At 41.8% G+C, this 12,790-nt stretch overlaps 1 protein-coding gene across 1 annotated transcript in view; it reads left to right on the top strand.

Annotated features, from left to right (window-relative positions):
• The window catches only part of EFHC2 (EF-hand domain containing 2), a 70,727-nt gene that overhangs the window by 29,200 nt on the left and 28,737 nt on the right, over positions 1 to 12,790 (top strand). The window contains exons 8-9 of the mRNA XM_063353897.1: positions 7,467 to 7,632; positions 8,644 to 8,786. Of these exons, the coding sequence (XP_063209967.1) occupies positions 7,467 to 7,632; positions 8,644 to 8,786 (309 nt within the window). The remainder of the gene's footprint in view (positions 1 to 7,466; positions 7,633 to 8,643; positions 8,787 to 12,790) is intronic.

Here is a 12,790-nt window from a genome sequence, read left to right as displayed (position 1 = left end):
CATTCCAATAGCTGTGTTTGCAGTCAGAAATTAATAAAGAGCATGTAGTGAGTGGGTAAGTAGAATGAGCTCAATTATTCTCCATTATACTATGTTTCATTTTATATGGATGTCAGAATCCTCACATGATAAGATTTTCTGATGCAACAGTAGTAGTCTGTCACATTATTGGTTTTTACAATGCAGTTTTCGTGTATTCTGGACTATTAGAGTATGTATCCTGTGAAGTTTCAGCACTGAATCCTGGAAACATTTAGCAACTATGTCCATAATGGAAAAGCATTTTGTAAATGTATAACCATAGGGACTTTTCGTTTATCTGTCTCTGAATTCCCTCAGTCAGACTTGCTAATGGTTCTATTATGGACATCTTCCTGCAAAAACAACTTAGTTAATTTCTGGCGGTTTATTCATTCAATAAATATAGCTAAGTGTCTGACTGTTCAGAGATGGTTGGAAGAATCCTAGTATGGCCTTTCTCTGACATTGTGAAACAAAATAGCTGGGTAGACTATTTCTTTCAGCTTGACTTGTGATCAGATCGAGTGTAATGTTTGGATCAAAGCTTGTCTGCTGCATTGGGGGAATTAAATGACGTAGCGCTGCCATTACAACACTGAATTTCTTAATTGGCAAAACATGTCTCTTTAGGACTTTTTTATTAATAGTTTGGCATGTCTGTACCAAAATAAATCTTTTTGTGTACTAGCCAACGTGTGAGGAAACCATATTCAATAACCATGGTATTATCTATAATAACAGTGAGTCTAACTCCAGAGATGCAAAACAGGGGGTTCTTCCCTGAGAATTTTTTCAGCCAAGACCGCTGCCGCTGTTTGGCAGCAATATCCTCTGTCTGAGCAAAATATCCTGGAACAGTGAATGGGGATTTCTTACTCACGGCAGGCAATAAATGAAATGCAGCTGGTCTTGCTGTATCAACCAAGCAATGCAAACAAGTGTTACACAAACGCAAAGGCTCTTCCCCTCCCTGTAACAGTGGCTCGGTAATTACTGGTTATGTCTCTGGATGTTAAAGTTAGGTGCTTTGCAAGTTAGGAGAAATCACAAGTTGCTGATGTACAGAATTCTAGAAAATTGGGACCATAGGTGATCTAGTCCAATCCCATTGTTCTGAGGCAGGATAGTGTATATACATAGGTTGTCACTGATGGGTGTTTGTGTGGCCTTTTATCAGCATCCTCCAGTAGAGGAGATCCCTTTGCCTCCTGAGGTATCTTGTCCTAACCTCATAGTTAGAAATGCTGCTTAAGAGCTACTCTGAAGCTGGTTTGTGTAAACTGAGTAACTTTATCTGCCTTACCTTTGTTGGACATGGAGAACAACTGCTCAGTATCCTCATTTGAACACTATTCCAACACACACCATCTTACCACCCTATTGCCCTCCTGGGCCATTTGCTGCTAGGGGAAATGCTGCTAGGATTCTTTCTCCATAGTCCATTCTTTTCCATCCGTGATAATTTTTCTGTTTTTTCTCAGTGCTCTCTCCAGTTTATCTACCTCCTTAACATGAAACACCCGAACACGTGCTCTAGCTGAGACCTTTGGGAAACTGAGAAGAGACTGGCTAACATGAAAAAAACATCCATCTTGATGCATCCTGTCTTGTGCATAGGAAATACACGCTTTCTTAGAGTTAAGAGATTCTCACAATTTGCTGTGAAATTCTTTCCTGTTTTCCCTATCAGGACAGAAAAAATGTAGGTATGACTTTTTAACTGGAGAAGCGACTAGGAGTAGAATCAGGGTAGTTTTTGGCTTAGAAGCAGGTTTTGAGAGAGAAAGGGTGAGGGTTCACCTTTTATTCTTAGTGAGTTACAAATTTTGTTTGTGTCTGGTGGACATACAATGTACTCTCAGTGGACTCAGTCCCACAAAGTGCCCGGCATTCTGCTCCCATCCAATTAAACACTGAAACATACTTAATTGCAGTTTGAGTCTAGGGAGACCATTTACTTGAGTAAGAGTAAGCAAATGGATAAATTAGTTCTTACATCAAGGCACAGTGCTCAGCACCTCACGGCATCAATCCAGCTGTTTGTTATTGTGTTTTCACATTACTCCCCTTCAATTTATACTCTTCTGCCAAAGCCATTAAAGAGGCTGACTTTTTTTGTTTGACTCTGCAGTTTCAGCATAAGTTGCTTGCCGATGGAATTTGCCCTTTAGGAGAATTAAGGGCAGTTTAGATTTCTCTTGAAATGCATGATTATGATATCCGATATATTTCCAATGTTGGTTTTGCCTGTTTTGCTCCTTACACTGTTCGCGAAAAGCAAAGGAGAGCTTTTCCATGGGTAAACAAGAGCTAATGCCCTTCAATAGGAAGCTAATGACATGACCGTCATCTAGCAGCACTATGAATGCAAGAGAAAATGCCTTAACATATGTGATATTATCTGTCCAGACTTGCAAGTGCAGCCTCAGAGAAGGAGAAAAATATTCTATAGCCATGTAGGTGTTGTGGTCACTCAGCTGAAACTTGAAATATACTGACTGATGTGCAGTGGGGGGAAGCTGATACTCGTTGTTTTCACATCTTAGGACAGAATTGAGTATAAAGTGTAGAATTGAGTATAAAGCGTTCTTTCTTAAATAACAGATTGTTCCTGAAGGAACAAAACCAGTAAAATCTGGTTTCCTACTGATTTTTATTCAATGTCCCGGCACCTCCCAAGCCTGCCTGTTACGCCTTTTCGCAGCACCCTGTGATCCCTCTCCTGTCCCAGCTCTCCTCGCCCTCCCACCCCCTCATTTCTCAGGCTCCCTCTCTGACCTGCTGCCTGGGCAGAGCAGCGTGCGGGGTGATCTGCTGGCCAGTACGTGTGTGCTTTTGGCCAGGCAGCTGCTGCTGGATAACAGCTGACTTCTTGCTTTTCCCTCAGTGGGGGCATTAAAGCCTGCTGCCAATTTTCACTGGACTCGTCAGACATCAGAGCCTCTCTGGCGTCTAACCTCACCACTACACATGGTGGAGACTGAGCAGCAGCTTCTAAATGTACTTGTGCATTTACAGATGCCTTTTTTCCTCAGGTCACTGGAATAATCATGAAGTAAGACTCTGTAAAAGGAGATTTCTTTGAATCAGAACAAACATTTTCATGTTTTAGCTGCGTGGACACTTTTGTGAGCACTCGATTTTCTTTAATCCTGCATGTGGAAGTTGTGAAGATGGTGGTATTGCCTTCCTATTGCACTTCTTACCTAAATTGTGAAACAGACTCTCACAAAAAGCAGGTCTCAGCTGTTTGTTATACTTCTCCTCATATGTAGAGAGAACATCATGTTAACAATGTCATCCCTCCAGGTTATCGCCAGCTTTTCCGTTGTCCAAGGCTGGTGGGATTTCTCTCTCCTGCTCATGGCTGTAATTCTCAGAGGTGTCTGTCCTCCTCCTCTGAAGGCAGAATTTCTTGCCTGCCTGCTGTATACTGATACTCAATATGGTTATCACTCTAATCCAAAATATCTACCACTTGACTCTTCCTTGAGATATATTTTTATCTAACACGAGGTCTTTCCTACAGTTCTTTGACTGAGGGCCAAAGGTAATCTTAGAATGTATATCAAAATCTAACAGTGTATATTGAAACTGAAAGCAGGCAAGCTCATTCAAGATGGTTTAGTGCTGCCTCTGCGGCAACAAATTCTTTTTGAGGAATTTAGTTTTTCTTACCAAGAAGGCTATGTCATATTCAAATTGTTCATATGCTAAAGATGTGGCTGGAACTGTTTTGTTTCCTGCTGTTCCCAGTGCTTGTTCAAATCTCACTCAGGTTTTGATGTCATGAGAAAAAGTTACTAGTATGTGATACACGGTTGATGTGCTAGGTGAAATAAACACCACAGTGCCAGCCCATCTCCTGCTGGCCATCAGTTGATGCAGTAGTAAGGGGTGAAACTGTCCATGGGGAAAATATCTGTGCTGTTCTTTCTGGAAGTAGGAATTTGTAATCCCAGACTTTCAATTTACCCTCTACTCACCGTAAATTCACATTGAAAATGGTACAGCCTGGAAGAAGAGGGCATTGATTCTTTTCTCGGACTGGACAGAGGTAATTTTCTTAAGAAACAGTGGTAACCTTGAGAGGTGTGTATTTTATGTGTAAGTGCAGGTTGTCTGTCTGATTCTACCCTAATGGTGTGTGGCAGAGCAAAGATGAAATGAGTTTTGAGCTCGGGTCTGGCTATTAGCTCTACTGCACCTGGCTGGCTATTCAAAAGTTTCAGAAATGAGTTTTTAACTAGTTTCGTAAACTGTATTTCTCCATGGCAATTTCTTCCTGAGTTTCGTCATTCACAGGAGAGAATCTGAATATATATTCCTTTCAAATCCTGGAAACTGTAGGCAGCACGAGGCTGGAAGTTTTGCTCGGTGAGTCTGAATGAAATAAAGTCATTTTACATCAGGGAAAGGATGGGAACCCAAGAGCTGAACTTCTCTTTGAACTCCATTTACTCCAAGCTTGGGTTATGAGCGATTTAATATACTCTCTGGGCCTAACAGAATATTCCTCTTAATTTTTGGTTTCCTATTGGTTTATAAATCTAATTTTCATCCATATGTGCTGAAGTACGTACAAAAAGAAATGCTTTAGCATTTCTAAATCAGTGCCTTGTGCGTGAGCGTTAATGTGCATGCACTGTGACCTGCACGTAAACACATTAGCTTCTCTTTTGAGTTCATAACTGGACATCCTGCCTTCCCAAACTCTTTTTGGCAAGGAAGCATGTTATTTGCAGCCGTGCGAGGAGAAGGCTTTTGTTTCTGCTAAAACACAGCCTTACAAACCTCCGGGCGTCGAGGGAGAAAAACATCAGCGCAGATTAACATATTGCGTAATTAAAAAAAACCCAAACCAACAGCACGGAGACCCTAATTAGAAGAACACGGAGATGGGGACCTCGGGGCCGGGCGGTGAGAAGGGGGAGCGGAGGGGAGCGGCCCTGCCGCGCCGCCGCTAGGTGGCGCTGCGGGAGCGCGGGAACCGCCCGCTCGGCGTCACCCGTGTCCGCCCCCCCCCGGCCCCTGCGCCACCGGCAGTGGGAAACCCGCGGGGTGGCCGCGGTGGTCGCCTGGCGAATGACAGAGCACACGCCGTCACCTGTGGGTGTTGGGGGTTTTTCCTTCTGCCTCCCGATATGGGCGTTTGCATACGCCGTGTTTACTCGCGACAAGAACGGCACGTGTCAAGTTTATAGCGTGGCACGCTGGACATGTCTCAGGAGGAAATTTTCTCACGAACAGTGTTTAGAGAATAGAGTTCTGGTGCATGCTTACGTGCACGCATACTCTTTCATGCCGAAGATTGCTTTGAAAATTTCGGAATGGACTTTCTGTTGCATAGGGGCTCGGCCTTTGTACTTCCGAATCACAGAAAAGGCACACGTAGCTTTTATGGAGAAAAAAATGTTGGCATGGTTTTGCAAAACCCCTTTTTGACTGACTCAGGTAAAGGTAATAGCTTTTCAAGTCAGACCATAATCTTCTAAGAGGTAAAGGCCAAGGGAGATCTCATCGTGTTTTCAAGTTAAAGAAAAACTCGGACATCTGGATTCTTTCTATGTTTTTCAACTTCATACTTCTGTTAGGCAAGTCAGATTTTAAAAGAGTATGTTGCTTTCATCTTCTGATATAGCCATGTTTAAAACATTTTAATCACAAGCCAATTCAGAAAATGTCTCAAGTGACAGAAGTTTTGTCATTCTCCTCTATTTGTGCTGAAACTTGATGCGATGAATAAAGTAGGTTGTTCATTTCTCCTCAGTTCTGGGTAGAAAAGTTAAGTTTTAAAGAAAAAACTTTTATTTAATGGGATCCACTTTTATACAGATATCACTTACATCACTCTTTGCCCCCTGGGCTGTGGTTCGTGATCTGTCTTCCTTCCAGTTTGCCTCATGTGTTTGCCTTTCACTTACTAGCCCAGCCGGCTCTCTGTTCCTCAGGGTGGCATCTCCAGCCCTCCCAGGTGTGGAGGTGATGCGGCTCCCCATGGGCAGTGCTGCGCCGCTTGGACCGCAGTTCGCTCTGACCTTCTCATTGCACCCACGTTGGTGTGGGAAGGGCCCTGCTGGTTATGGGGGCCAGCAAGCTGGGCTTGGGGCCACAGCAAAGAGAGCCAACTGTGACCTGGCCTGCCCAGAAATTGAGGAAAGTGACTATCACTCTCTGCTCAGCACTCATTAGACCTCATCAAGAGAGCCTTGGGGAGGCTGCTGAGACCCTCTTCACAGGGGTACACAGCAGGAGGGCAGGAAACAACAAGCATAAGTGGAAACAAGAGGCTCAGAATTGGATATCAGGAAAAACTTTCCTTCCTGGGGCGGGCTGCCAGAGCAGGCTGTGCAGGCTCCATCCTGAGAGGTGCCAAGCCCCGACTGGACACAGCCTTGAGCAGCCTGATCTAGGCTGGGGTTGACCCTGTCCTGAGCAAGGAGACCACACTAGAGACCTCCTGAGGTGCTGCTCAGTCTGAATTGTCCTGTGTTCCTATGATTTATGTCTTTGCCTCAGGTCTGCCTATTTACTTTCTCCCATATACAAGTTACAATTTTCCTCTCACCTTTTCCATTTTCCATTAACCTTATTTAACCAGCAGACTGTATTACTCTGTTGAAGTTTTATGTGAACCCCATTGGCAGCTGGAATCTGTGTCGCAGAGAAAGAGCCACCTTACAGGGATGCAACAAGGAGCCAAATAATACAGCAAGATTTTCACCAAGAGAGGAGTAAAGAGGGGACCACAGGGCAGCAGGGCTTTTAGGAGCAAGCCCTGTGGGAAGTGAGTGCAGGTCCCTGACCTGACACGTCTCTGCTGAGTCAGGAGAGCTCCTGCTGTGTATCTGTGATAGTCTGGACCATTGATCGCCAAGAGGAAAGACTTGAAACTGGGGAAAATGCGTAAAAACAAAGCTTCCGAAACTCTGGAAAGTGAGATGTGGACTGAAGCTATTGGCTTCAACATACCAAATTCTTCTCATATATGTATGATTGAAATAATTAATAAAATTTTATTTATTTATGTATTTATTTTCCTCTGGCAAAAAGCAGAAGGCAGGAAACTCATAAGCCAAGTATTTACTTAATCATGTTGTCTCAAAGGATAACACTGAAAAATTAATCTAGAATTGTTAATTTATTATTTTAGCCCATTTTGAAACAATATTTGTCTTTCCTTTTGCCTGTGTATCTTAATGATATTTGTCAAACATTTTAAGATTATAGATGAAATCCTGAAACCCTTGAAGAAACAATAATTTTGCTGTTGGCTTCTATGAAGTCTTTTTCTATGCTGTAACAATAGAAGGGATCCTGGTTTGACTTTGATCAGTGCTCTGTTACAGAAATAGGCTAATAAGTATTCATATTGGAAGTTAAAATCCTTAATGCAATGGCTTCATCTGAACGGTAATAAATAATTCTTGCTGTCTTTGTTGTAGAGGATTTCACCCCAGTTGCATATAAGGCTCCGCCACCTCCAAAACCAGAAAAAACGTTTCCTCCTTATACTGGATTTGGTTCTGAAGAGGATTCTCTGTGCTCCTGTATGAGTCTGCTTCTCAAGCCTCCTCAAAAAGATTTCAAGAAATTCATGGAGAAAGACAGGTATTTCAGTGAAAATCAATTCCAACTTTTTTAATTATGTCTTTTTGTGAAGGAGATAAATGTTAAGTAGGGATGTAATTTTTTTTCAGCAAAATATGCATCTCATCAGGCTTTTAAGGGACAGGTGTATGAGGACTGTTTTAGTAACATGGTACTGCAGTTTTCTCTGAACTCAGCAAAATTTCTCTTTTGACCCTACCTCACCCCCTTCCTTTCTGCTGTCTTCAGTGGGAGTTTGATGGAAGTCTTAGTCCAGAAATTAGTCAGGAATTTTGTATGCTTCAGCAGTCCAACACTAATTTGTTTTTCTGTTTGACTTTCTGGCATTTATTTTTTTTTTTTTTGTCTGCTGAATTTCATGTAGTTTACTGTAGCAATATTAAAGCATTAACCCTTTACTTTCCAATATGAAATGTTTTGTCAGGCAGTGGTTGTTGAAGCCTAAGGGGGAAGCAAAGTCACATGATAGAGATTCACCTGTAGCACCTCTATAAAAGAAGAAAGCTATTAGAAGAAGGCTTGGGAATGTATTGATAGTGCGTATAGCGGTGCTGTGTATGATTTGAAATACTATCAATTAACAAATATCCAACCAGTAAGATCATCTGATGGGCCTGATTTTGTGGAGATAATCCTAGTATGTATTGCTAATCAGAATTTGATTTGAAAATATACATACCTAAGTGTGTTCTTCCTTTATAAATTTTCTGGAAGGAAACTGGGAGCTTGATTTGCAACTGAATTTGAATACAAATTCATTCCAGACCTGTGGCAGAGAAGTAATTTTCCCCTGAAAATGATTCCATTCTGTCTGGCTGACTCTAGCTGGTTCTGTTAATTTAAGCTGAAAATGTTTTTTGACAAAGTAGGGAATCTTATGCTATTTCTCTTCTTGGTCCAGGAATAACACAATTAATGTATGTTACAAAATTCAGGAGAGTGCATCTCTTAGTGATGAAAACTTTTCTCATGCTCTGTTTTTGATTTCTTACCTCCTCTTTTGCTTTTTAGAAGTGGAATGGAAAGTAACATTCTGCGCTTTCTTGCAAAACTTGTCACAGATAGTCCTATTGACAAGGATCGGAAATTCATTATTTCCTATTTCCTGAGTGATGACACCATTTCAATTTTTGAACAGGTACAGCAAAACACAGGTAAGATCCAGTAATGTCTTGCAACCAGTCCCAGTTGCCCTGCTCATTTGATTAGAGTTTACAGTAAACATTGTGGCCCAGCTCAGCACTAGCTGAAGCAGGGATTTGGATTTTTAAATGCAATGGGAATTACATCAGCAGGCCTACTGCATTGTCTTGCGTAGTTGTATGTCATAGTAATTTATAATCTTCATCACTCAGAATAACGCTGTTCATTGTATCACCATACTTCACAATATCCTTTGGGAACTGGAAGTTTAATGCATTAGAACTTTTATTAGAACTATTTTATTAGAACATTTTAATTTGCAAAATTGGCCTTTAAACACTTACTTTTGTTGTGGATAACATACAGAAATTGTATTGTAACTGATGATAAATAGGGACAGGAAATGTAAGACTTCAAGAATGAAAGAGTAAATTCTTTGTTTTGCAAGATTGTGTTATGGTGTTCCGATACTTATGCAGCATCCATTATACAGAAGCAGCTCATGAAAGCAAAATAGCTGTGGTATTTTTTAACGTATTTTGTCATGAATCATATATTGTTGAGCATATAAAGAGTGAAGATTGCCCTGTGCTAGTGTCTGTACATATGTGTGTGCATAATACTGAACTGAATTTCAAGACCCAGACTACCAGCGTTTAAGTGCCAAATGCTTTGTTACTTCTCAGTTGTTTGATCACATTTATCCTATTGCCGGAGGATGGTCACCCAATGTTGTCATGGTTAAATTCTTTTGACCACTGTTGTCTGTTGTAGACTGCCTCCAACTGAGGATATGAAAGGCTTTGTGATTTTCAAGCATCGGTTTATTTCCTTGGAGTGTCTTCTTGCATGTGGATGGAAAGACACAACACTGGGAAGGATATCGGGAAGTCATTCTGTAACTCGCAGAGATAGGGAAGCCTGGCTAAGCATGACCCTGTAGAAGAGATTAGTGAATTTCTGTGAAGCCCACAAAACATCTGTAGCAACGGTTTCAGAGCAGTTAACATCCAGAAGTGCTCTGGCACCTCTCAACACGTGCAGTCAGAGGACTGACTCTCAAAAGCTGCCATCAGCCTCTGAGAAAACGATAGAAAAAAATCAGGAAATTGTATGCTCCCGAAGACAAGGGAAAAAGAGTAATAGAAGGTTTCCTTAGCTACCAGGTTAGGCTCTTTGTGGAACCTTGTGACTGGCTCTTTTGGTACTGCTTGAATTGCCCTGTGTCAGCTTCTTGGTACAGAGCACTTTAGTATGGTATATTTGGTACACCCTGCAATGGTGACTGTGCTCGGTACTAACCTATTTGATACTCCCAGCTCACTGTCTAGAGTGAAGACTAGAGCAAAGAGGACTTTTCTTCTCAAACTCCCCTTTGCTTCAGGGTCTGGAGCCAGCAGTTGACTTTTGGAGGTCCAGTTACTCAGCTTACAGTTAGGGACTAAGTATTCTTGCAACCCTACACTTAAGCCTACATTGAAAATGATTTCTGATGTTAATCCTTTTCAGAACTATGATGAACATTGCATCCATAAAAAATGAAGGTGTGGTGAATATCTAGACCCTTCTTTATTCCTAGAGAACTCTTTCTGTGCCAGTGGTGCTACTAAGTCATTTTGAGTGCCATGCACGTGAGTAGGTTTTTGGGAAGGCCTGAGCCTTTCCAGTGCAAAGACTTCTAATGGCATTTCTGCTGGTATCCAACTATATTATGACTGCATAAATGGGGACCTCACACCCAACTAAAATACACAAAATTCTCTTAGAAATGTTTTTGGAAATGTGCAGAGTACCTGCCTAGGCTTCAATGAGCATTCCCTGTTAGCCGTACTGCAGTGCAACATCAAGATTCAGCTCTGCTTATGGCAGCAGTGTCCTGTCATCATTATTTTACTAGCTTCCTGCCATCCAATGGACTGTAATTCATGCAACTACTTTTGTTACAGCTAAAGATACGTACACTTATGTATGTATTTATTATGCAATGCTGCTGTGAGGATCAAGAGCAGCTCAGTTCTTCACTAGTGAATGACATGTTTGATTGACAATCTTTATGTCTGGAGACGTAAGGGATGCTAAGGAGGCAGCTGCAGTGTTAAAGAAGTCCAGGGAATCGTTTGAATCTTGGACCTCAATCATATGTATTGCCTGTTTGGTTGCTTCTGGTTCTCCTTTGCACCATTCCAACTAGACAAGGCCCCAGAGAGCCCGAGGCCCCTCCTGGAGGATGCTTTACTCCAGGAAACTCCTCCTGCAAGGCAGTAAGGACAAGGCCGCACCAGGTTTGGCTTACTCCACACTTATCAGTCATCTAACACTATTCCAGGAGGTTTTGCACACTCTGAAATTCAGGTCCTTCTGCCACACCCAGGGGCTGTGATATGTACCTTCAGTTTTATGTTGTTGGACTGCAGCGCAGCCCTCACATGCCTTCAAACACTTCGAACGCACAAAAATAATAACTGTGTCTTAAGACCCCAGATTTATCACATAGCACCCAGAGCAGAGCCAGAGCCAGACAGTGTGCAGTGTGGATGTGGGCAGTTGGTCAGGCTCTCAACAGCATGGGTGCCAGGCCAGAGATTGCTCCCTGGCTTCCTTTTATTTTGGAATGAGAATATACGCTGGGATTGCAGCTGGGAGCCCCTTGAACATCGCTAGTCAAACAGAACGTGAAACAGTAAATAGGCAAGTTTGCATACCAGCAATAACAAATGTTTTAAGGTGCATATGAAAGGCAAGTATGTAAATGGGTTTTTAAGTTCCTTGGGATGTTAAAGTGGATGGAGTAGCTGACTTTCAGAGGTGGTGGACAGGTGAAGTGGAAGGATGTGGCTAAGAACTGGCCATTGGAGAGTTCAGTGAGAACAGCCTTGAAGAGGCTGGATAAGAAGTTCACGGGGGGTGAGGAGGGGGAAGTAGAGCAGTAGTTGGAAAGAAACCTGGGCAGAAGCTTCTTTGTTCCCACCTTCCTTCTTTTCTTTCTTCTCCTTTTTGCTTCTGTCTCTCTCTCCCCTGCTCATTTTACTCATGTCTGAAGGAAAAGTGAACCTGTTTCTTTGAGGTTAAGAATGAGAAGGCTTTGCAGAGGTCAGATAAAAGCAGCTAGGAAAAAGGAGTAAGGTGTGCAAAATGGGAGCAAGGACAGGAAGTGAGAAGGAAAAGTGTTGAAGTGGATGGGGTGGGAGAAGAGTAAGGTTGAGCACATCTTAGAGAGGGGATAAGTTAAAACAGTAAATGGCTTCCAAAATAACAACTTGACCATCCCTTCTGTGCACAGGTTCAAAGGGCTACTTTTGCCTTTTTATTTTTATGAATTGATACCAATTGGCAAGTAAAAATATTCCAAATATCAGTCCTAAGATGGAAGTACTAAAGTTGCTCTTACTTTTCCCAGTCCAGCAAGCTGCAGGTTGCAGAAAAGTACTTCACGCTATACGTAACATTATGAAACTGTATCTGAAATGCACAGGGCTGGACATCTTGAAGCGTTTGTTGAGATGGGGGTCAAAGCATGAGAACTTTGGCTCCCCACGTAGAAGATCACAACTCCCTTTTTACTCAGTGTAAGAGCAAGCCAACAGCTGTACAAACACCTGCAAAGTCTGATCTGATCTTAATGGAAGAGAGTATTTGGTTGTGGTGTTTATTTTGTGCTTTGAGCCTGGCTCTTGTAGATTTCCATCAGAATTTCTCATCAGGTTTCAGTGTGAAATCTCTAACCTAATGAGATATTTTTGGTTGTTTTTCTTTATACCACGTGAAATGTACTAACTTGTAACATTTAAAAAACAATTTTGGGACAGAGGTATTACGGTAAGTTTCCAATCTAAGTGCACAATTGCAGGGAAATAGAGACAAGAGCGAAATTCCAATCTTACAGAAACCACTTTTGTTTAAATATTACAAACAGTTGCCAGGGTTATATAACCTAAAAATTTCATATTTGTTTTAATAGCTGGGAGAAAAAGAATGTGTTAAGATTAGAGTTACATTAGTGATTTGAATAGTTTTT

The sequence above is a fragment of the Chroicocephalus ridibundus genome, chromosome 1 (genome assembly GCF_963924245.1).
Source record: "Chroicocephalus ridibundus chromosome 1, bChrRid1.1, whole genome shotgun sequence".
Lineage (NCBI taxonomy): Eukaryota > Metazoa > Chordata > Aves > Charadriiformes > Laridae > Chroicocephalus > Chroicocephalus ridibundus.
The sequence above is the reverse complement of the archived record's forward strand: the minus strand, read 5'-3'. Positions and strand labels throughout refer to the sequence as shown.